Source organism: Epinephelus fuscoguttatus, linkage group LG16, assembly GCF_011397635.1.
Source record: "Epinephelus fuscoguttatus linkage group LG16, E.fuscoguttatus.final_Chr_v1".
Lineage (NCBI taxonomy): Eukaryota > Metazoa > Chordata > Actinopteri > Perciformes > Serranidae > Epinephelus > Epinephelus fuscoguttatus.
Genome location: NC_064767.1, coordinates 33,389,744 through 33,415,889, shown reverse-complemented (window position 1 = coordinate 33,415,889; position 26,146 = coordinate 33,389,744). Strand labels below are relative to the sequence as shown.

Here is a 26,146-nt window from a genome sequence, read left to right as displayed (position 1 = left end):
AGTTATGTGTTGCGTGCATTATTGTGTTTGTTGTTTATCCATGTTAAAACATTTTTTTAAAAGGCTGATAACAAAAAAGTAACGTCTGATTAAAGAGAGTTCTCTGCTTGTTCTTTATAGAGAATGTGAAGGTATGCCATGCCGTGTGGGATGAGGGCACCACATTGTGAGGTATGTACTCTATTGCCTTTGCATTGTGAAGTAGCTATTTCCGACTTCCCAGTTGGAAATTTCAACTGGAAAGCCCCCTGAAGTCATATTTCTGATGCAGAAAGTCAGAGGAACCTTACCAACCCCAACCTCAGAATCCAAGATGGCGCCAAGTGCGTTTATGCTTCAGTAGTGCCAGCTAATTATGAATGTGGATATGATTTATTGTATTTTTTGGATTCCACATGAAAAGGTTCCAGATGTTTCCATCAGCAGTCACATGTCTTTCAGCTGTAGGGTCAGGACTTCTTAAGCTGACATGAAATGCAGATTTGGTCCTTGAGTTGATGAGTGCACATTAACTCAACTCGCTTCAGAAGTCTCATTAATCTTTGAAGCCAGACAGAGATTAAACAGCACTGAGCACAACTTTGCTTTGGAAGAGGCATATCTTTTGACACATGTCCCTTCAGCGGATATCATAATTGCTCTTCTAATCCTGAACAGATAGTGTGATCATCTTTTCAGTCATAATTGCTGAGTAGCAACAGCAGCTGCTCAGGTTTGATGAGAAAGGGAAACTGTATCTTATTATGAAGGAGCTGTTGGCCTTTGGCGATCATATAATATCCTAAAAATGTGAGCTAATAAATGTGCCTCTTCTCCATTCTGACATGTTGTTATGGCTGGTGTTTGGAGGGTAAGAGGATAGGACCCAAATACAGACACTGGAGGTTTACTGGTACAGTACAGTGATTTATTGAACCAGAGACAGTACAGGCTTACAGAATTCTGTGTCAGACATGGGTCAACACCAGGAGGGCACTCTGAACAGGCAAACTTTTCAAAAAGCGTTAAAAAAGAATCAAAGGATCAGGCAGAATGTCAGGCAGGCAGGTAGGAAACAGGTGACAGATAATAGACAGATTATGCTAGAAAGCAAAGGCATGAGGCACATGGCAACTTTGAAACTCTCGCTGGAAAAAGAAGTGTGTGGAAAAGAGCCGGCTACAAACAGTAGGGCCGATGAGGAAAATGGGAACAGGTGTGTAGATGGGTGGGGATGTCAGCAGGGTTCCCACGGTCATGAAATTCCTGGAAAAGCTATGAAATAAGAAAAAAAATTTCCAAGTCTGGAAATGCTTTGGGATTAAAAGAATGTGGTGCCTCTGTTTGTCCCCTGTGTGTGTGTGTGTGTGTGTGTGTGTGTGTGTGTGTGTTTTCTACTTGCTTCCCTCACTCATGTCTCTTCCTTATGTCTATATGTATATAAGGGATTGGATGATCCTCCATGGTGGCAGATGAAAAACAATTTCCAGGAGTGGCAAAGAAAGGAAAGAAATCAAGGATGTACTGACTAAAAAGTCCTCGTGACACACATGCCATTGAGGTCTTTACTGTATTTATAACACTTTTCCAGTCACAACTACACAGTACATTACACAGTAGAGTACATTAGTTTCCTCAGCAAACTCAGCCTCTCTTCACATTTCACTCTGGTTCTACCCTCTTTCCTGTTCTCCAACATCAAGTTCCAAATTTAAAAAAAAAAGTTTCTGTACACTTTAATGAATTAAATTCTGCTGGCTGAGAACGTTTTATGTATATTTACCCTCAATTAAAATAAATAAAAGTATGCTTTCATAAACTCTATTTTTATTATCATTATAATAATGATGGCAATTAAGAGTAACAATATTACTAGTACTAATGTTAGATTTTCCATTGGCAGGATTGCTGGAAATTTTTTTTACATTTATGCAAACCACAAATACAATACATTTGTACATTATGTTGGTGAAGATTCTCAGTCATCCAGGTCATGGTAATCGTAAGTGCTACATCGTAGGCAACTGGACTTACTTGCGTTTCTTGAAGACATTTTGCCTCTCATCCAAGAAGCTTCTTCAGTTCTAAATGACTGGTACGAAGTTGCAGGCTATAAACCCTGTGTAGGTGGGAACCCGACGACGACTCTGCAAGGGTTCCCACCTACACAGGGTGTGGATCTGGTATATGCAACTTCGTAGCAGTCCAGTTGCCTACGATATTAGCACTTAGGATTTGTACATTATATTGTAGCAGATACGTTGAAACTTTCTCAACAAAGCTGTGGGGAGGGTGTGGTTGGGTTTAGGCACAAAAACCATTTGGTTATGGTTAAGAAAAGATTATATTTTGGCTTACAATGTTTGGCCCACATTCGGTGGCAAACAAGTTGTAGCTGGAAAGCAGGGACAAGTCAGAGAAAAACACCAAGATTTGGGGAGGGAAACACTGGGATGTGCTACTAAAATCACTTACTTTCAGAGCCACAAATGCCACTGGGAAACATTGCAATGTGCTGCTAAAACACCCAGGTTCAGTGCCGTAAACACTGGTGGGAATGCCTTGACAGGTTGCTAAAAAGCTTTCTTGTCCTTGAACAGTGGTCTTGAGTGCTCTGCAGCTTAGCAGGCATCTCACCTGTGGGTGTCATGCCATCCACTATCCTCTCCACCTTCCAATGACAGTCAAGTCAGCTCATATATTATATCAGTTTAGACATATGATACGTATGAAACATGCAAATGAAATGAATTAGTGGTCTGCAGAAACGTATAATGCGAACATTTTCTTCTGGCAACTTGGCTGGGCATGAATGAGTTTGCCAGATGAGTTAAGTGTTACAAAGCTCTGGCACAAATTGTGACATTTTGACGAGACAGAAACATCAGCACCAGGCCAAGAACTCTCTGATTCATACTGTACTGACCAAGAACCTTATCAATCATATACTAATGTGTGATGGTCAGAAAAAATGATTAGCCCTTAAAATTGCATCAGTTATTCCTGTATAATGGGCCTGGTTCAACAAAAGCCTTCATAGGGCATCTTTTTCAACTACATGCAATCAGACAAACAGCTTGTGTTGACATAAACCTCAATTGTAATACCAAACGTTTATAAAATGGCCTTATAACTAGTACAAAATCGGTAGCCTTTGTGTTTGCGTTGCATGAAAAATGTACTGAAACACCTTTAATGTTGACAGACAGCAGGACCAACAGCAAAGAGACAGCCATACAGTGTTAGACAGTGACATGGTACAGGCAAGGTAGCAGCTATTCCAAAACAAAAACACACAACAGGAATTAAATCACATTTCTAACAAGAGGTTATCAGAAACACTGGCAGAAGAGTTCATTAAAAATTCTATCATAATAAAAAAATTGACACTGAGAGAAAGTGTTAAAAGGAGAAAGTACAAATAATACAAAAAGTTAAAACAATTACAATAAATTAATATCAAATATATATATATAGTACATGTACCACATCATATGTAATTACATGTGATTGTACCAGTTATACTCATAAAGCTTCAGGTTAACAGAGCAGTGGTTAGCTTAGAAAAGTCATCTGTTAAATCTCAAGTGATGAGTACGAAATTTTCTCTATAGAGCACAAAGTTTCAACATACAATCGTGATCCAAAACTAAAGCAGCACCATCACTTCATAAAGAGCGTCTCAGACATCAGGGGACAGCAACATGCATTAAGCTTATTTCACAAACATGATGTTCCTTCACCTCTTAGTGGGTTTCACTTGAAAATAAAGTATAACGTCACAGGACTGGAGCAGTCTCATCATTAGGGTTTTTCTCATCAATGTTAGATCAGATACAGGAAATAGTATCCCAGTTATTATTCAACAAAGCCAACTCTCAAGTGTCTCAGCAGACACAGAAACGGTTCAACTTAGCTCTGCGATATGATCACCCTCAGTACTACTTTCACATTAATGCTTGCCACCACTAGAGGACAGCACAGGCTCTCTGTCAGTTGAGTCCTGCATCCTAAAGGGAGACTTTCTGCTAAATAGTCACAAATTTGGCAGTTTCCTTTATGTGCAACAACTATGGCATGCTGCAAATCCATATAGTTTTTATCCCTAGATCAAGGAAAACCGACACTTGAGCCATGATAATGTTTTGACTAATTTTCCCTTTAAAATGATCTAGCAACCACAGCTTCAAATGTATCATACAGACTGAATTAAAAATGTGCTGTAAGTCGTCAGCCATTGAGTTAATATCTGCTATTGTCAATAGAGGAAGAGGTTTGGTAAAGACTCAGGGCCTGTGGCATAGCCTGGTTTGAACTGAACGATCGACTTCAGCTTTTCAAACAATTGAAATACAGGTATTAACAAACATCATGTAACTTTCAGGCTTATATTATGACGCAAGCCTCTGAAACACCACACAGAAAAAATACTCTAAAATCAACTCAGAAAATAATGATAAACAGAATTATGTAGACTCATTAAACATTTTAAGGGAGTATTTGTGTATTATCATATGGTGAAGCTTTGAGTCAGTTCTTTGTGGGTGTGCTGGAATTTTATAACCCTTAACTACTGACCTTCCTGACAACTGTATCTGTTCTTCAATAAATGGGAGGCTGGAGTGTTTTCAACAAACTAGTGTGTTTACAGTACTTCCAAACGAATGCCTGATTAACTGTAATTATGTTCCATGGCTATGTCTTTAACAGGATCCAATGAGCTCATCAAAATCATGGATGTATTAAAGGACCTGGATACAGCTTTGAAGCCGGGACATCATTCACTCCTATGAAAATTGCTCAGAGGTGCATGAAGCCCAAAAAAATTGAACGGAGAGACATCCACTGGTTTAGCGCTCCCTAACTTGATTGGAAATAAAATGATTTAATCTTGCGGTTCTTCTGGACTTGTTATTGGAACAAAGGATTTAATCCTGATAGTGGAATGAGTCATATCACAGGGATGGTGACGCTCAAAAAATGCATCTGCAGATTTAGAGATGTCTCTTTCACAATATAAGTCTATAGAAAAAGTCTTTTTGGGCCCAATGGCATCACATGATGGGCTCAGAGGTTGTAATTCAACTGTTTGGCCATGACCAAAGTTGGCTTCAAACCCTGGGGGACTAATCAAGATGCCTTTAAATAACTCACTCTATGGGGGCCATGTTGGCGGTCTTCAGCTTTTGTCTTCATCTGTTTATTTTGTTAAAATTGCTAGCTAACTAATGTATCAGGTCAGCTAAGCACACCTTAGTGTTTACATGTGATATTATCTACGCAAACATTAGCTAAAAAATAAGGGCATTAATGATAGCTGCATGTTAACATTGCTTTATCTGGCTAGTCAGCTCGCAAACAAAGACCCAAACAAACTAATGTTAGCTATTTTACAGTCTCCTCTGTAGCATATTTCTCAAAATCAAATAGCAACAAAGCTAAATGCTTCTTTTATAAATAAAGCAGGTTATTAGTAAGAAAGATGCCAACACTCACACATATTTGCACAGCTAACTCGCTTAATTCAAACTGATGATGCATAAATCTGACTTTTAAAGGCCAGCCAACGTTAGCTGATATATCTGAATGTTCAGTGTGTAGCCATTTAGAGGAGCATGTTTAGAAAATGCTGAAATCAACTGGGAAAGGAAGGCAGGTTAAGATATGTGCCTTATGTGTGCAGTTGGCTTTTTCTGAGGTCTTTTTCTGTGGTGTCAGAGATTTAGAGAACCTTGGTTATGTAAATAACCCCAGTGTTCTGTTTACTCAGGGATAAATAGGATTAGTCGGGGGATATAACATGTATCAGTGGGTTTTCCCGCATGATACATAATGGCAATGCATACATCTAAAGACACTGTTTCAAATGGGCCAATGTTCAAAATGCTTTACCATACTGGGCCAGTGTGTCACCAGATAAACTGGTTGTGTGAGGACAAATCTTTAACCTGTCATTTGAAGGGGTTAATGTTTGACATTGTCGGCTGACTTTAGTGGTCAGCAAATAAAAGTCTGGGCACATCTTGTAAACACCTCTCTGAGTTACGACAAACAACTATTTGAAACTTGGGACCAAACAGTTTCCTTGTCAATCTGATTTAACTTTGAAAGGCAGAATTTGCTGTTTCCATGCAGCAAAGAGTGTGAAGCAGTGAGCTAAAATCAAATGTAAACTGCAAACACTTCCACCAGCTGAAGCGAAGTGAGTGAAGAGACGTCCCAAAGGTGTAATTAGGTTATAACGGACACTGTCAAGCATGTGTTAGACCCTTGGACTTGTCAGCATTTGGCAAGTTGTTAGTGTTATGTGGTTAATGTTGGTCGTTGTATTTGCTGTCTGAAGATAAAACAAAGAAATGTACCTGATGATGCTCTCATGAACAAACTTATGGCCGTGAGCATCTCATACAGTGTATCAGTCAAACAGAGCTACGACATTTATGGGAATGTTTAAGGGATATATAACACACACTGTGTTTTCATCGCAAAATGCCTTAATCAATAATTTTAAAAACACAAAAAAATCCAACTCAAATGAGAATTTAAAAAAAACTTTTTAGCTGGATTAAGGAAATTTTTTCAAATGCAATAATCCCCAATCATCATAACCTAATCTGCTTTAAAATATCTGGATGGAAACCCAGCTGTTGAGACCAAGTGGCTGAATTTTGACAGCACAAAAGGCAGCACTAGGTACAAGATAAACTGTCAGTGCTCTAGACAGACTGTTACTATGGCACTTTGTTTTTCCTCACAAGTGAAATCATCAGTGACCTTGTTTTTTTTGGATGGACACTGTGTCAGAACGATGTCCCGTCAGCAACAACAGCAGAAGTACTGATAGGTCAAAAGGTCAGGGGGCTAGAGAAAAAGTCTTTGAGTTCACAGGACTGACTCGATGGCTTCCGGCATGGCCGCCGAGGCTTTGGTTTGGTGTGTGACCAGCGGTGAGGTCTCCTCCTCCGCCTGGATGTTGGCCACGGCCTCCACCCGGACCTCCGCCAGCTCCGCTTCCTGCTGCTTCTGCTGCTCCTGCTGCTTCCTCATCTCCTGTTGGTTGATGTGGTGGAGGATACCAGCACCCAGAGCATCGCCCTCCACATTCACCACCGTGGTGGTACGATCCCTGCATGCAAAGTGGACATAAGAGACAGACAGCCTGGATTAGTCTACTTTTAGCAAACACACAGAAAATGAGATTACATGGTCAAAGTTAGTCCTGGATCAAGAGTTACCATCGTTTACCTGCTATCATCATTTGGAGTAATCAGCCACTACCATGGATCATTTTTGAACGCCATCTTATTTAAACTGTTATTTGGAGTTAAATGTACAGTATTTCCTAAGAAAACTAAGAAAAAGGACTGAACAGGGCTCAACATCTCCTTATCAGCCCACACAAGCGAATACATGAAACCACTACAACACTGCACAAGGCCAAGTGTCTTATCACCATAGCACAGATGGTTTTGTTCCACAACATGGAAACAAAAATAAAACCTGACATGACTTTTGAAGCCTGAGTTTTGCACCAACTGTGACCTGCCTCGTGAAACAGACCTAAAGCATTTTTGTATTTCAACTTGTTCATGTTTAACCTGCTGCTGTGTGTGTGTTTGCTCTGTTTCTGCAGCGCAATGTTGCAATGTTACTGGGGGGAAATTCAACATTCTTTTTTTTTTTTTCAAACTCTTTTCCTTCATTTTCCTTTGTTGCAATGCCAGTTAGGAAACCCTGGTCTCGTTTTGCTTAATGTTATGTTGGCAACATGTGTGCAGATGTGATTGGACGTAGCTGTGTGTGTTTTGTGATATTTGTGTCAGTGGGGTTCACAGGCTTTACTCACACAATCCAGTCAACAGCCAGCATGAGGGAGAGGTCGTTGGTCGGCAGGCCGATGGCCTCCAGGATGATGGCGATGGTAATGATGCCACCAGCGGGGATGCCTGCTGCACCGACACTTGAGGCAGTGGCTGTCACCCTAGAAATAATGATGGAATAACCATATGAATTATATAGTACTACTATTAATATCACTGTAACAGACTGAAAGAAGAGTTGACTTGTTAACTGGAAAATGTGAGAACAAATCCACAGATGGATGATTTTGCTAATGTTTTCATCTCTTAATGTTTATGCTGAGCAACAGGAAGAGAGTTTGTTATCATCCCTTGAACTCACAGGATGGTGAAGATCTGTCCAGCGTTCAGCTCAGTATTGTTGAGCTGAGCAATGAAGACAGCAGCAATGCACTGGAATATGGCCGCTCCGTCCATGTTAACAGTAGCTCCGATGGGAAGGATGAAGCGGCTGATACGTTTGTCCACACCGTTGTTCTCCTCCACACACTTTATCATAGAGGGAAGAGTTGCTGAACTGGTAAGAAAAAGAGATATAGAGCATTAATCTTTTCATTTTCATCAGCCATTGGTGTGAAAATAATAACAAATAGTAATCTCACATACAAGCTTCTCAACCTTTGTCCCCCAAATAAACGTAAGCCATAAGAGTTTTGATTTTTAAATTATAATGTGCCGGAACTTGAAATGCGTGAAATAGGTCACACAAGCTTTTCTTGTTTATGTAATATTAAAAGTCAGCTTTACTCCTAACAAGTATGTGAGAACATGTAAGCATGTTTCTGCTGTTTTTACATGCCACATACTAGAGGTGTGGACTCGAGTCACATAACTTGGACTCGTGTCAAATTCAAGTCACAAATTTGATGACTTTAGACTCGACTTGACAAAATCAAAAAAGACTTGCAAGTCGACTTGGAATTAACACCAATAATTTCTGACTTCACTTGGATTTGAACCTTTTGGCTTGAAACATAAAGGTCAAAAAGTGCAGATGGAGATGCAACAACTTCCATGATTGCTCGACATTTGAAGGTGCACAAAGGATGGTAATTTGAGGCTATATAACCTAGCGACCTAATGCTTGGCTAACATTATTAGTCTTTTGTTAAAATGGCATTACATTTGGTGAAGAGTGCATTATGGCTTATTTTGGACTCAAAAAGTTTAGGACTTGGGACTTGACTTGGGACTTGAGTGCAAATATTTAAGACTTACTTGTAACTTGCAAAACAACAACTTGGTCCCACCTCTGCAACTTAATATCCAACTAAATGTCTTTCTTAAAATCATAATGTTAACTGATAATATGGTATATCTAAATCCCTTGCAAAGGACTCCTTGAGAGGCTGTACTAACATCATTTATTGTAGTGCTGAGTCATAAAATCCTAATCCTAAAAAAATCTAAATATTTAAACCAATAATGGTCCCAATACGCTGCATTGTTCTATGCATTACAATATAGTGTTGAAAGAAACATGTGAAGTTTGTCTTGGGGATGGTGCTCCAGCAAAGTTCACAGGGGTTACTAAACTCTGAAAGGTTATCCCATAAGAGGCCCGCATGTGTGCCTAGAATTTGGTTTCCTGTGTGTGGCGTAAGAGGAAAGTTCACGTGGGGAAAAAGGTTTTCCCTCTGCAAAACATATATATCCTCAGTCGATCTTGTTTACGAATTCACCCTATGACAGAAATAGCCAGAGAAAGGTCAGTGTGTCGACACTGTCCAAAGGTAAAGCTAAAAATAGGGAAACTTTTTACTCATTTCATTTAAATTTCTCTCACTGAAAAGCAAACAAAATGTTCCATTCCTGTACAGCACAGGGCACCACCTTTTGTTCTCACCCACCGCCCGCCCACATTCAGCTCATTTTCACCCGTAACCCATGAATCTACATAATTATATTTTTGTTACCCGTTACACAACTTTTTTGCAGGTGGTACCCACCAGCCCAAACCTGCAGGCCTCTGTGTGAAAATATACCTGGAGCAGGTGGCGAAGGCGGTGGTGAAGGGTGTGATGAGGCCTGACAGGAAACTGAAGGGATTCTTGCGTGTGAAGCCAAAGTAGATGAGCGGCAGGACAATGCCTCCATGGATAATGTGGCCCAGGATTGAAGCAAAGATGTATTTTCCCAGACTAGTGACCAGAAGAACCACATCTTCCATCTCCACAATCTTACTGCCCACCAGGAACATGATGCCAAAAGGGATATACCTGAGAGACACAAGAGGAAAGAATGGAATGTGTGATGATAACAATAACAAATGATTAATAGGTCTACAGACGGTCAGTGCCTTCTTCTTCTGAACTTTAACATATTGTCACAAAATACCATCCGATGCAGTCCAAATATCCCTTCTGCATCCAAGTCTACTTACCACATGATCCAGGAAACCAGCACCATGGTGGCCTCATTGAAAGCATTAAAGAAACGAATGAGCTCTTCCCCCTCATCTCCCAGCTTCCTCAGCGCCACGCCAAACACCATGGCAAACAATACCAGACCAAGGATGTTCATGCCATCTGTTTCTGTACCAATAGGCACCTAAAACACACAGCAGAGTCAGACTGTAAGAGAGCAAACACAGTGAAGAGATTGTGGAAAGTGTGAAGAACCCTCTGGTGGGTTCAAATAACAATGGAAAAATAGACAAAATAGAAACTGCCTTCTAGCCATGCAGAGGGTTCAAGAGTTGAATTTGGTTTGGTAAGACCAGGGGTATGCAACCTTAAAGGGATTCTTACATTCTCCACCTGTAAAAATGTGTAGCCTATGTGCCAAGTAAAAACAGTGTTTCAACATTTTGCCAACTAAAATGTGCATCATACATCTGCGGCTGGGTGCCTTTTTCTAGGCTGACCAAACGTCCTCTTTTGCCCGAATATGTCCACTTTTCACGTCCTGTCTGGGGCGTCCGGGGTGTGTTTATAAATTGACGATAATGTCCGGTTTTCCTTGTGTGTGTGTGTGTGTGTGTGTGTGTGTGTGTGTGTGTGTGCGTAATCCCCGAGAGGCTGCCTTATCGGCGGATCTCCAACGAGGAAGCAGCAGACACCGGTGGTGCAGCATTAAGCTTCCAAGATGCCGAAGTGCAAGTGCAGCTTCACAGATGAACTGCAGAAAAAATTCCCAACTTACCATCCCGACCCGGCCGGGATATATGGGAGGCTGAGTGCACCGTGTGCAAAGCTGACACATATGATTCTGTGTCTAATAAAGATGCCAGGGAGCTCAAAGTTGGATTTTCTAATACAGAAGAGACATTATTTCTATCATTATTTCATTCCAGAGATTTTACATTTATTTTACATTTATAGCCTATTTATTTTTGTGCAATTGAAACTTGTAAAAAGATTATTATTTTAGGCATAATAAAAGCAAGTTGAGTAACCTCTGAGAAGCCTATCTAAATTTCTGTCTCTGAGAGATATTATTTTGCAATAAAACTGAATTTTCTATCCATTCATATAAACTTTAAATAAGGCATCTTTGAGTAAACTGCAAGTATTATTTAAGTAGGCTATCTCGTGGCCAGGTCGAGTGTCCTCTTTTTTGGAAATCAAAATATGGTCACCCTACTTTTTCTCTACATTTTGCCGAACCTCCATAACAGTGGCTAGTCTTGAGTATCCCAAGGCAGCTTAGTTATGAAGTCCAGAAGAAGGAAAAGTCTCAGTGGAATATACAGAATTAATAGTGCGTGGACAGATTTACAGACGTTTGTTGACGAATGTAAGTCTATGGGGAAAAGTCTTTTTCAGCCCAGTGACATTACATCACGGCCCTGGAAGTTGTAATTCCACTGTTGGGCCACTACAATACATGGCTTCAAAGCCTGGAACACTTCCTGGGACTGCTACCGCTGCCTGCTAGTAATTAAACTTATTTCCTCTCACACAGGCACAGAACATAAGTGGTAGTTGGCCATTAGCTGTAGTCAATGCGGTGTGTTCAAGTGCAACTTTTTGGCCGAGACACAAGGCACATGAGGCAATGCAACAGTTGGCCTTCAATGCCACTAGTTCTTAAATGACAGTTTGGTGTGTCTGGGCCTTTAATTGTACTTAGGCACAGTGCATGGTTGAGCTAAATGCTAACTTTAGCATGCTGACATGTTCACAATGAAAATGCTAACATGTTGGTTGGATTCTCATGTCTGTTTTTCTTTATACATTCTCTAGTAGCATTGTCAGGAGGAGACTGAGAACAAGACTTTAATTGCCAACAACTGCACCAGTAATTGTTGTGCTGTGCCCATTACTAGTAAAGACTTGAAGTCTTGATCTTTAGCAGATTTAGCTGCATGTTTACCATCATACAGTAGTTAGGCCTGAGCGTGATAGCACGCTAACATTTGCTTATATTTGCACTGAACACAAAGTACAGCTGAGGCTGATGTCATTAGTTTTTAGTCATAGTCAAGCATTGGGCAAATTGAAATTTTGACCTTTTATAGCACTAGAGGAAAGATCAGAGGAACAACTACCATGTATCCTGTAGGAAACATTAATGTGTATGTCAAATTTCAGGGCAATAATTATCAATAGTCACTAATTTCATTATAAACCAGAAATGTCAACTTTGAATTAGTCAGGTGATCACCAAAGTCATCAGGAGACATCTTCTGGAAACCACATTTGTGCCAATCCATCCAGTAGTTGTCAAGACATCTTACTCCAATCCAAAATGCCAAGTCAAGGGACAGTCAAGGGAAAGTTCTTGTATCAATCCTCTGAGGGCCATGACTATCCATACAAATTCATGGCAATTGTACTGTTAGTTGTTGAATATTTCTGTCTGAAGTCCCAGTGTCTTGGAGCAACACATACTGTAAGCTTGGACTGGGACTTCATTTCTAGCCTTTCATTAAGGAATGGAAACAATGGTGGTGATATATTTTGCAGTAATTTGTACAACACCTCTTGCTACAGAGTGTGCGTGCGTGGGTGCAAAGATCTGGGGGCAGTTGAAGGATTCAGTGAACTGGATGATGGATAACGAATAAGGACAGGGACAAATCCTGAGCTCAATCCCCTTCCATTGTCCTGAGTTCTCCCACAGCTCCACCAGCTTCATCCCCCTGGCACTGGGGGGACTGTCCACCATGACCCACGACAGACAAATACCATGGACCGATGCCAAGATCAGATCTTCCAACTGTTCCCTTATACTGGGTCATTGGGGGAGAGCCATAGCCACTGGGGAGAAGTAGTTGATTTTTTACTTGTGTTCTAATTGAGCAAATTAGATTATAAAGAAACCTCTGACTTATTTAAAAACCCATCAGTCATTAAAGATGTTTAAAGACTGGCCTGTTGCACAAAACAACTTAAGTTAGGATTTTACTTGAAGTGACAGTTTCCTTAAACTTCAAATCAGTTGCGCAAAACACCTTTAAAGTCATATTATGCAGAATTTTCCTGAAAAACAATGTAGACTATAAACTCATTCAAAATAAACCCCTCTAAATCAACAATTATGAACCACAAGGAATGTGTGGTGGTGTATTTATCTGCAGAGACTCTGCCCTCTTGCCTGTACTTTCTTCTTATGTTGATGTGGTCAGGATGTTTGTGGGCAAACAGTATAGCCCCCTACCACCAACAGTGTGCAGGGGAGGTCAGGACTAGGTAGTGGCAGCACATATCCAAGAGGAAGCTATGGAAATCGGGGACACAGGGCAATATGGTGAGACGAAACATCAACCGGACAAAGCTCATTCCAAAATGAGAGTGAACCTGGGGTTGGCTTTAACCTTCAGTGTCACTGGTGAGCACTGAAAGAGAGAATGCAGATAAAGGGCGATGGTAGATACATGAAGAAAATGAACGCATCCCGAGAACAGTGTTCCACGACAGAAGAACCCAATGAATACGCTTAATATTGAGCAATGGATTTGTCTGAGCATCTTGAGTTGGATCACTCTACTCTTCTAGCCCCTTTGCAATTAATGATTGCTCTACGGTTTTGCACTACAGGATCTTTCCAGGCTGTAACAGACAAGGTAGCCTATTTCATGTGTACAAGTCAATGTGTGCTGAGTCATTCACTGAGTTTCAAACACCCTAACCCATCTGCTGAACATTCCCCTCCCATATTCGTTGTCTTGTGTGTGCTGTTATTTACAGATCAGATTTACTTTTTAGTATGTGCTTTAATGTATTGCATTCCTCCAAAAAAAAAATCTATCCTCTTCTGACCAATTTGGCTTTTGTGTCCTCTTTTCTTTTGCCATTTCTTACTATTTATAGGCCAACTTTGTGATACAATAACAAGTGAGGTAAGTATCTACTGGATTGAACCATTTGAGCGTAGTGCTTCAGAGGACCTTTGAAATTGCTTCTTAACAGTAGCTAACATGGTGCTGCTGTGGTAGAAACCTAAAAAGCCTTATGTGCAACAATATTAAACATTTTTGTTCAACAGTCTGCATATTGTCATCCATCTGTTACTCTGCTTTTGATTTTCTGCCTCTCCCCCTGACAAACAAACAAACTCATCTTATACTCATCTATGATCCAACATCCACTATATTTAACAGGCCCAGTGGCAATCTAGACATCTGCCACCAGCCCTCTGCCAGGCTTTGTTTGCTCCCTTTATAAACCAACAAATCATCTTCCTCACAGGCCCAACAGACATCTAGTGGGTCAAACTGACCTGGCTACTGGTCAAAACTCTTGAAAGACTGAAAGCTCATTACGTCACAAAAACAAAAACGATTCACTAAGGCTTTATGGATGTGTTTTAAAGTTGTACCAGCCAAGATTTGAATGTAAAAATAAACCAGACAGGGTCTATCCCTGTTAAACTAGATGCCATACCATAACCCTAACTCAGTTTACTAAAAATAAGTTCATGTGTTGGTACTGGAGGGATATCTCTCCACAGGAAGAGACAAATCCAAAGTTTCGAGCACCTTCTGAAGCTGTGTCTGTAATAACACTGCCCAGATAGAGCTGGATGCATTCACGATTTCTAAAGCACCTTTAAACACACCAGGGCTTCTCAAGGTTTCAATATGCTTTAAAAGGACTTTGTTGTCCGGACACATCTGAGTGCAAAAGTGTATACCTGTTCTAAATAACTACAATTTAAGGCAGGGTGAAATTGAGCAGATGAAATTTTGCGTTCAAGTGAGGATAATGTGCACACTTTTGGACATCTTTTCACCTAAGACTTTCATGATGTTGCACTCAATTGTGTACAAGAAAAGGACAGAATTAGTTGCGTGAAGAATGACTGGTTAATTTGCTGTGTGAAGTGTCCACGCTTGTTAGACTGTCTGATTCAGAAAGTTACAAAATTGTCAGAAGTAACCCCCCCCCCAAGCCCAATATTTATTTAAAACCAAAGAAGTAGGGGTTATTTAAATGAACACATATTGTAGGTTAACAGTAAGTAATCACTGATGTTTTTCTACCACGTTTCTGAAAGCCAGACATCCACTCTTATTCATTCACTGCTTATTTGGCACCAGTGTACCTGAATCCCTTCTTAATCTTTAAAAAAAACCCCACTTTGACCTGAAGTACAGATTGAACATACGGCCTTATTTATAATGACTAATCAACCTTGAACCCATTCTCCCTAAACCAAGTCATCCATTAGTCTCTCACACAGTGCTTATTCAGTGAGTTTGCACCCATGGGTGACTCACATACACACACAAAAACTGCTCAGAGCAAACATGTTCTCAAAGGATGGACAGTAAATTCACCCCGTTTTTTATCTGGCAGAGGTCACCGAAGACACAGATGAGAGCACATTTCCTCTCAAAGGTGCAATGTTTAGCATTTTATACATGCAAGTATCAGTGTGTGTGTGTGTGTGTGTGTGCGCGTGTGTGTGTGGGATGCTTCCTGTTTATACCTTTTGGTAGAGGGTGGTCCCATTGGTGTCATTCCCCACAGCAAGCATCTTGTAGTCAGTAGCATACTGCAACATGAAGAAAAGGAAAACTTGTTGTAGCTAATTTTCTTTGATGCTGCTCAGTCACACATTTTTGTTTAGTACATCCTCACAATGATGACAACTCCCCGTGTGTTTATTAGTGAACATTTTAGATCAAACCAGTCCAGCTGTTTCCCACTGCTAAGCTAAGCTAATTGTCTCCCAGCTCCACCTCCATAGTTAACCCATGGATATGAGATAAGTATTGATCTTTTCATCTACCTCCGTGAAATACAGAGAATAAATGTATTCTTCATAATGTCAAGCTTTTCTTTTAATTTCAAATAATCAGAGCAGCACTTAAAGGGACATCCCTGTGCCAGCCTCTTGCCCAAACTTCTGGCTCCAACAAACGAGATGGCGATGGCAAACATGCTGAACTCAAGGCTTCAAAACAGAAGTTTACAAACCAGTGGGTAATGTCATGGTAGGTACGTCCATTATCTTTACAGTGTATAATTTGCAAGCAGACATCCACTCATGATGCTCAGCACGAGATATAAACATTATTGGTGCCCTCCTCAGCTGAGCTGTAGCATTAGCTAGCACAGTAATGATAGGTGAGTTAGCAGTAGATATACTGCTACTGCTACTTCTACTGATGAAACTGCTAACAGCTAGTTTGTGGATTATCTTGAGTAACCGAGTCATGATTTCTGGAAAGAGACACTGTTTTTCAAATGTATTTTTTGGAGCTTTGAGTATCACAAGCCAAGTGCCATCTAGTTCCATTACATTGGAAAGACGGCAGACATCTCTAGGGCTGATATCTCCAACACTCAGCAACTCAGACTAAAACAATCTAAACTGATAGATGGCACTACAGGTTAGAGGACCAGTATGTATTTTTTATTTTTTATATCTAACTATCCATTTAAATTCCGTAAAACTCAAGTAAAGGATAACAAGTTTTTTGATGGTTGAGATGTGTGGTTGGGAATTTAAAATTGTCACTGGCTGAAAATGACAATGGTGATAAAAAATGTTACCACTTTAAAACAATGTCTGTTTATTTCTCTCATAAGGAATGCAGTATGTGCATGGAGCTGGGGGCCAGTTTGACACTGTCCCTTAAAGTTCAGACAGTCTTTCAGCAATAAAGGAGAAAACCAGCACTGCAACAATGCCCGCTCTCTCTCTCTGCATTTCCTTAGAAAGCCCTTTGTATAAAGCTTCCCAACATCCTGACAGATCTATGGACTTTAAATGAGGCTATAGGTTCCTGAAACATACTTGGCCATGCAGAGTAAGAAATCTTACACTTCATTAGTTTAAATGTCAGTTTAAGCATCTAGCTGCTTGTCATGTTGTGTAAATCTCTCCTCTCCTCTGCTTTCTTGGTTTAATCCACAGTTGGACCCATTCCACAGGGGATCTGCCATAGGCTGGGTGGGGTGGGTGAAAATTCAACTCTGTGACCTGGCTGCACTTTGAAACTCCATTTCCTCTCCCTGTGAAAAGTCATGCACTTGTTTGTCAGGTTATAATTCACCGGCCTGGTTTTAGGCAAGTTTTGGGCAATCAGTTGGAATACGTGAGTGAGTGCATGACTAAGTGTCTTTGCACTTTGCCTTCTGTGTGTGCATAGCCATTTTGCATCCCCTCATCCCCAAATATTGAACTTTCCTGGTCCTTATTTTAGCCTTAATAGACACGATCGTAATTCTGGGAAGTGGAGCGGGCTACATTTAAGAGCAGCCAGGCGAGGTGGGTTGCTAGGCTGGCTGGAATGGAATGGTTTCGCCATGGTAACGGCTGGTGAGGGACAAGGAAAAGAAGCGTTTTGGCGAGCAGGGGAGAGCAGTGGCCTCTATTCTGTACGTCTCCTCATTAAGAGGCATTATGAGGCTCTTAGTGCTCCGGCCAGGATTTACAGCTGCTGTAAATGAACGTAGAGTGGCATCCGCGTGGTCGGTGAAATAAATTCTGATGAACAATCCACACAAGACACAGGTGGTAAGGAGAAACAGACTGAAAGCGGGGATCAAAAAGGGGAACTGGTGAAATAGTGCAGACAATTTGGTGTGGTGAAGTGAGGTGCTGGCACTCACAGAACGGAAAGCAGCAGCCACCAAGTTTGCCGGGAATAAATTCCTGAGAAAGAATGAGAAAAACATGTTAGAGCCACAGAAAAAATGTTTTTCCTGTTTGATCATTGTAATGGAGAAAAAGGTCTGGAAATATTTAAGCCAACAACTGAACACTGGCCTCAGAAAGTCTTTCAAAATCATGTGTTTGACCCATACAAATGATTAATTGTTCACAGGATTGGTTTGTCATCACACACTCCTACAGTTTGGCTCTTCTCCCAGGATCTTCCATTAAGTTCACTGTTCTCTAAATTCCCTGACAGAGCAGTTGTTCTGGCACTCATCTACTGTCTGGTTCATCTTTTATTAAAACAAATCACAAAGGTCTTTACTAGGATTAGATATTCCTGGAGGTTTCACTGTTACTCCTAACTATATGCCTGTATTTGATAGTTAAACTGAGAGATTTCTTTTTCAAAAGACATTCATAAAAATGAAAGATAATGGCTGTAGTTTGTATCCTCTCAGCCAGCCAGTCAAAAACTGCGGGGGAAAAAATACTGCTTGTGAATCCACAAACAAGAAAAAACAAAAATGCAACTGACTGTTTGCATTTGGGGCAAGATTACTTGTGCAAAATGCATTTCTCTACAACTTTTTATAAGGACAGATCTAATATAATGCATTGCAGTGTTGTAACTTTGACTCATGAAGATGGAGTTTTGTGCACATGTGGTGTCTCTGTCTATTGTTACCCACAGAGAGTTTAATATTTAAATACTTCCTTGATAATCAATGACAGATCATGTTATAAAGATATCAAAACAATGTTGGCAGAGCATGAAGCAGATCAGGGTTAACCAAAGTTCAAAGTTACATGGGTGAAGCATTCATTCAGACCCTATTACAGCATTTACAGCTGTATTCTGTTGTTTGTGGACAACACACAACCATCCATGCATGAGCCATACTCGTGGCAGACTTGCTTGCACTTGTCATCTCATGAAAATCAGTTTTTCATTATAGCTAAAGGCATTTTTGTCTGCCATCACCTCACTAAAGGTGTAATTCAAGACTGAGTAAAAAAAAAATGTCACCAAAAAGTCAGTGTTTGGGGGTGTCTAGTGCATGTTTAATACCAACAACAAAGCAAAGTTGTGAAAAAGCAGTGGTTTTATTTCCCTGCCTGCACACGCACAGGCTGCGATTCCCACGGATATGATGTACAACATGTGGTTTAACCCATTAATGGGCTGTAAGAAGTTCAGTTTCCCTGTATATAAAAACCAAAGCTATTAAGATGTTTTATACTTTCCAAAAATCACTCCTGGTTAGAGCAGCAAAGGCTAATGAACTGGCTCCCCTCACTAAAGAATGACCGAAATCCTTCCAGTCTGGCCAGCACTTGCAGCATTTGAACTGGAAAGCATCCAGTCAACTGGTTTACCTCATTTGAATTACATGAGGTGCTGCTGAGAGCCCGTTTGGGGGGGAACATTAACTTTTAGCCAATTTTGCTATAACTCAGTGCTTTATGATTATTCCACTTACAATGTTATATAATCAAAAAATAAAATATATAAATGCAGTTATCTTAACTCATCAATTGCTTGCTATTGAATGCAGGCAATAGAGAGAGAATATGCAACTGTCTGCAGCCATGCTAGCAGCTCTGTGAGGTTGTATTTAGGCTCAGCAGGGTCTTAAGCTAAATATTAACATGTCCAAAAGGCCAGTGCTACCATGCTGATGTCCAGTAGGTTTAATGCTCACCATGTTACCGTTTTAGCTTAGCATGTCTGTATGCTAACATTTGTTAATTAGCCAGCCCAGTCACCACAGGAAAATGTTGGCATTGTGCGTTTCTGTAAACCATGGATATATTATATATTCACGTTTCATACGTATCATATCAAAGTTTCTAAAGTGACATAGTTAATAAGCTGACCTTGTTATCAGGAGGTGGAGGGGGTGGTAGTTGCCAAACTGTAGACAACTGTTCAAGACCAACAAACACCAAAACCAGTTGTGTTTTAGCAAGTCATTGCTGTGTTTCCATCTTGTTTTTAGGCTCCAAACATAAGTGTTTTGTAGTAACCTGTCTGTATTTTTCGAGAAGATTTTTAGGCTCCAAACGTTAGTGTTTTTGTAGCAACCCATCTGTGTTTTTCCAGCAGGTTTTTAGGCTCCAAACGTAGAGTTTTGTAGCAACCTGTCTGTGTTTTTTTCGAGAAGGTTTTTAGGCTCCTAACGTGAGTGTTTTTGTAGCAACCCATCTGTGTTTTTCCAGCAGGTTTTTAGGCTCCAAACGTAGTGTTTCATAGCAACCTGTCTGTATTTTTTCAGCAGGTTTTTAGGTCCCAAACATGGGTGTTTTGTAGCAACCTGTCTGTATTTTTCCAGTGGTGTCTTAGGCTCCAATCGTGGGTGTTTTGTAGCAGCCAGTCAGTGGAGACTGTGACACAAAAAGTTGTTGATTTTTTACGGAAACATAGCTGCGTTCTCTGCTAGGTTTGTTCCCCCAAAACCAGGTATTTTGAGCCAAAAACATGGTAATTTTTTGACCATAACCAAGTGGTTTTTGTGCTTAAACCTAAACCACACACTAACCACAGCACAAATAATGCTTCAGCGTATCCGCTACATAACAATGTGCAAATGTAACATATCTATGGCTTGCAGAAACATGTACCAACATTTTCTCAGGTGAATGGGTTAATCTAGCACTTGTCAAGGCACTGGACTAAAAACCCAAAATGTCAACCTCATGGTGGAGCTAGAGGGAAAGTCAGGAGATCACCAAAGTCGGTGGGCTTAATCCTCTGCATGAATGCCTATATAACATTTAATGGCAATGCACACTTGCTGAGATATTTCAGTCTGAACCAAAGTGGTGGACCAGAGAAAGATAACAGCAACAACCTGAAAAAAATAATACATCTGCAACTTTCTGACACAAACAGAACCCCACATACATGAAGGGGTTGCTACTATTTATATAAATTGAAACTCAAAAATTAAAATTACAATCTGAAGGTCATTATTTATCTCATAACTGGACAGTCCAGTTTGGTAAATTATATTTTTATCAGTGTTATAAATCCACTATAAAAACGTTTTCCTTGACAGTCTGTCTGTATAGGCACCATGCTGAGTTTATTTTCACTACTGTAAAATAAGCATTCAGGGATTAGTGGAAGCCAGCAGGCCTTTTCCATGTATTAGTGTGTTTGTTGTAACTTTATCCTCTGTAGTCACACTGTATTGTGCAAAGAAATACAGACTTTGCTCACATCTATTCCCATGGCCAGACCACAGCCAAGCAATTCAGTCCATAACCTCATGACCCCTGTCAACTCTGCCTTCAGTCCAGGGCCAAATGCTGCTTCAGCTGTTAGATATATTGGCTCCACTGGCCACACTGGCAGGTAGCCACGATACTGTCACTTATAGTTGTTTCTTTGTGTCATAATGCTGCGAAGAAATGTAATAGTTTGGTTAAAATCTTGGACCCACATGAGGTCCCATGTTCTTTCCATGCAGGTGGTCAGGTTTCCCGCTGTCACATGAGCGAGGCAAGGATCTGGATTAACTCTGGGAAACCAGAGCTGAGAGCTGGCATGCTGTTCCCACTGAGCCTCCCGGAGCCCCACTGCCTCCTCTCTGTGGACTGATTTTTAAAGCTGTTACGTAACAACTTGATTTCCTAATTAATTGAAGCCAAACATCACTCATGATCCTTTTAATTCAAGCCAGCAGATGCGGGTTATTCAGCTAATGTGGTGAGGAAGGATTCTGCCTTTCTGGTGGCTCTCTACATTCTGAGTCTTTTCTCTAATAGCTGGATGCTTGTTTTCAATTCAAGATAAATTTTCCTCACAGATACATACAGAGGCATCATGCAATCAAAAAAATTGCTTTATTTTTCTGAATTAATCAGATGTGTGTCTCGGAATTCTGAGAAAAGTTTCATGAGGAAAAAAATACGGAGGTTTTCCTTGTTTATCTAAATTAACAAGATTATTATGTAAAAATTATACGGCGTCACGAAAGTCCCGAAGCTGTAACAACACAAGATATATTAACTTCTGCGGACAAAAAATGTACTTGTTTGCAAAAGAACATTATCTTGGGCGCACATGATTAAAACAAATTTCCCCATTCGGGACTATAAGGGCTCCATAGCAATCTGAGAAAGGTTTTCATGGGGAAAAAAAACTGCTACTGTTCTTCTAAATTCAAGAGATGAAATTGTTGTTTCTGTGAATTAATGAGGTGATCATCTGATTGATTCAGAAAAACACAAGCTGATTTATCATGATGTATCATCAGTTTTGTAAAACCTTGAAGAGATTTTATAACTGTGGGAACAATTTAAGAGTGTTGAGTTTAACTTGAAACAACCTTTAAGGAGTAAACCTGTAAAAAGACTTGGTCTGTAAAAAGAGTGACCCTACTGGATTTGGAAAGATGTTTTTCAGGTCACATATGAGCTCAAAGTGAGATCCAGATAAATGTTGATCCATGTAATGAGAGTGTGTAGGCAGACAAACCATATAAATGCCTCACATAGATAAGGAGCAACTGATTAAGACAACATTTGGACTTGAACATCATGTCCAAGATGCTATAAAATCCAAAGTTCTGCCAAGGTCTAACCCTTTCATGCTCAGACTGGTGTAAGTCTCTGGAGCTTGAACTAGAACATGGTGTACCTATAGCCTCTGTGGCTGACCAAGACCCCAAACTGTCAGCTTCAGTCCAAATTCATCAGCATTAAGAATAAGAGTTCAGAATTGACTTTCATATCCTGTGGCTTAATGATTGCTGAAATGTTTTGAGCAACTGGTGACCAGTGCAGTTATAAAGTCTGACTCACTCTACAGCGTTAAGACTGAGAAATCAAAGCTGCCCGTCCACCTGCTCTATTGTGATAAGGGAGAAATGCTGACAGCAGCGGACAGTGTTCAGTTTGTACTACACAGTGCTGCTGGGCTTTATCCCTCCACCTCCTTCCCTTCCTCAAAATACACCCCACTCTTTCAACAGCTGTCAGCTTTCCCTCACACTGTGGGAACTTATTATTAGGACTCCTCCTGCATGGGTCTCCGAATAGACTGTTGCCAGTAGCTGGTATTTTCTGGACATAAAAACTTGCCTATGTGCGTAATAATGACATCAACAAGATGACACTGATGAGGATTACCCTGCTCCTCATGCTGCTCCTTGCACTCAGCCAAAACTCCTAAAAGTGGCAACCAAATTAGGTCCAAATATGAGTCTGCAAGATCTCAATATGTCTACACAAGTCCACTATGCATTTCCTTCTTCCACTCAAGAGACAGAGCATGACTGAGTGGCACTTCAGCACTGCCTTATGCTGCACCCTGAACTTAGTGGTAGAAGAAGTACTTAGATCTTTAATTAGTAAAAGTTGCAATACAACAAGTACAAATACATTAAAATTGTTAGCTGTTTTCCACCACTGACTGAGCTGCATGTGGAGGACAGGATTTGAGTAGCTGCTTTCCCATGAAACCAGTCCAGAGAGTCATGGATGCTGGAAAGGAGTCTGCAACAATGATCTGATAATTCATGCAACAAAATCTACCAATATGGAGTGTGTGTGGATGTCATTTAAGCTGATGCTGTCAGTGTGAAGTTCAGCTTGTCTAGTCTCAGCAGTGGTTGAGTAGAAGTTGATGAGCTGGGAATATTACTACGTAGATGGGTAGGTTGTCGAGGAGGAAGTGGGTATATTCTCCGATATATTCCAATAGCTTTTCGGCTGATAGATGGGTATACTGTAAACAGCCAGAAAAAGTGGTAGGTATACCCCGTATACCCTCCACTACACAACTGGCTTAACAGCTAAGTAACTTTACAATGTATTTTAACATGTATTTTGCAAAGTTTAAAAAGCATTTATGATTTTTTGTAAATATGAAATAATATTACCCTGTTGGTAAAATGGCATTTTATTGGCTGAAGAGCACATTATGACTCGTCAAGGACTTAAAATTCAAAGTAGGACCTGAGACTTGACTTGGAGTTTGTCAGTCTTGACTTGGAACTTGACTTGAGACTTGCTTGTCTTGACTTGTGACTTGCAAAACCATGACTTGGTTCCACCTCTGCAACACACTCATTATTAACTTTTTTACGTAATCAGAAGGAGGGACTAGAACCTTCTACACCCTGATGCACTGAGGACTCCTCCACACTGTCAGTGGTCCAGACCTGAATAACTGACCTGACTGAACAAACATCATAATTCTATAAACCGCAGGCTACACTGACCTGCTCTGCAATGTCATGTATCTCCATGCCACGCGGGTACACTCACAAATAAGTTGTGTGTTTAAAGAAACGTGCGCCACTGCATGTTGTGCAGCAGTACTTGTCACTTCTTGCCTTCAGCTTGTGCGCGCGCACGCCTCGGATGGCTCCGTGCGTCGAGGCGCTCATGTGTGTAAGTACCAGTGTTCCCATGCGCCCGAGGCACGCTGTGCCACAATTTACCTCAGAACTACTTCACTATGACTCCAATCTGCTCCATATTCAACAGTGGCCTACATATCAGTGTTTAATTTTTCACGGTGTTGAAATGATTACAGTGTTGCCTCGGTGTTACCTGGCCAGATCTAAGAAGGAGTCAGCGGTCTCCTTGTTGCTGGTGACGCTCTCCAGTCCCAGACTGTTGGTGTTCAGGGCTCCTGCACCCACCCCGGGTTTGATGATGAAGGCCAGGGCCACCCCGATCCCTGAGGCGATCAGCGTGGTCACCAGAAAGTAGGCGACCGCGATGCCACCCAGCTTGCCCAGGGAGCGAGTGTCCAGGCTGGCGGCGCCGGATATGAGGCTGCAGACGACCAGAGGCAGGATGATCATCTTCAGCATCCGGAGGAGCATCTCTCCCGGGAAGGCGAAATAGGTCATCTGCGCCCTGGTAAGATCCATGTTTCGGACCATCATCCCGAGCCCGACGCCCACCAGCACCCCGGACACCGTCATGATCACCAGCAGGTTCTTGCTCAGAAACTCCATCAGCTTCTCCCTGAAGCTCTTCTTCGCGCTTTTCTCCAGGATCCGGTCGGTAGAGGCCGAGCTGGGCATGGCGTGCCCGTTGATCTCGCTCTTTTTCTCCATCTTGTTCTTCTTCGAGCGGAGCAGCGTGAGAAGCCGAGTCCGATTCAAGGCAGCGTGGGTTGGATGCACACACACACGTTGGGCGCACGCAGCTGTGTTGTATGAAGGCTGGGCTCGGAGTGATAGCTGAGCTCAGAACGGAGGGGGAGCCAATGGAGAAGGAGCGACGACACAAAAAGCCAGTGGAACATGCGCACAAATGCCGCTATATTATACCGAGAGCAAATGATGCAAGAGCGGAGGAGATTGCCAGGGTCTTTGGCACTGAGGCACACTTTCCTCTACTGAACAAAGTGGATGAATAAACCAGCAAAAGGACGGGCTTTTCTATCCCTAGTCAAATGCAGAATGACAAAGATTCTTTCTCATCATGTTATCTCATGTTCACCACCAAAGGCCCATTTTCTGTAGAACTTATTTTTTATGAAAACATGATCATGGTCTGTTTTTTTCTTCATAAGTGCACCAGTGTTTTCCATGGTATAATATTCAGATTAAGCGTGATGCTTTCACAAACCTATCAGGCCTTTTTAATGCTGCGGTCATTTTTAAGTACTGGTCTTTATGGCAGCTACAGCTGATGTCTGAAATCAGACTGCAAGGGGAAACAACTATCATGAGAAGCTACTGTCTACAAAATGATGCCTAAGAAAACCTGGACAGAACACATTAGAGGTCAATTAAACTCCTTATTTCTTCCAACTAATATAAATTATTCACAGATCCTTGCACTTTAACACGTCTTTAAAAATCCATGTGACATGAGATTTGGCCCATCAGGTCTACATACTGATGTTTGATGGATGGAAAGCACAAGGCTGTCAGCACCATGGCCAGCTCTCTGTCTCCTAGATGGCGCTGCTGCTCGCTCTTTTTCATCCTTTTTTTGTGGCAGTTCATGTAGGAAGAAGAGGTACTGAAAGAAAGATGCAGAATTTCATGAACTAATGGTTATTTTAGAAGCGGACAGTTAAAAAATACTCATATTTTCTGAGGCAAGGATCGATACATTATTGCACATGATGGAAATTAGATTTGTCTACATTTACTCATGTGAATCCTCATTGCACCTCTGGTATTTAACCACGAGATGGCAGTATTATATAGGAATTGTACGAGTATTCATACAGCAGACAAAAGCAAACTGTAGTAGTGCATTAAGTGAGTAGA

General features: G+C 41.0%; 1 protein-coding gene across 1 annotated transcript; it reads right to left on the bottom strand.

The window, feature by feature from the left end:
* Window positions 1-914: 914 nt before the first annotated feature.
* slc1a4 (solute carrier family 1 member 4) lies at window positions 915-25,141 on the bottom strand. Its single transcript, XM_049600376.1, has 8 exons — window positions 24,462-25,141; window positions 17,849-17,891; window positions 15,717-15,782; window positions 10,222-10,388; window positions 9,824-10,057; window positions 8,161-8,355; window positions 7,826-7,960; window positions 915-7,105 (listed from the first exon to the last, which is right to left on the bottom strand). Exons 1-8 carry the CDS (start codon window positions 24,974-24,976, stop codon window positions 6,862-6,864), a joined length of 1,599 nt encoding a protein of 532 aa, XP_049456333.1. The 5' UTR covers window positions 24,977-25,141; the 3' UTR covers window positions 915-6,861.
* Window positions 25,142-26,146: the final 1,005 nt, after the last annotated feature.

Coding starts and splice junctions, on each gene's coding strand:
- slc1a4 (XM_049600376.1), bottom strand. CDS start 24,976: ATGGAGAAAAAGAGCGAGATCAACGGGCACGCCATGCCCAGCTCGGCC. Junction 10,389..15,716: donor GGACCACCCTCTACCAAAAG/GTATAAACAGGA, acceptor TGTGTGTTTTAG/GTGCCTATTGGTACAGAAAC. Junction 7,961..8,160: donor GGACAGATCTTCACCATCCT/GTGAGTTCAAGG, acceptor CATTATTTCTAG/GGTGACAGCCACTGCCTCAA.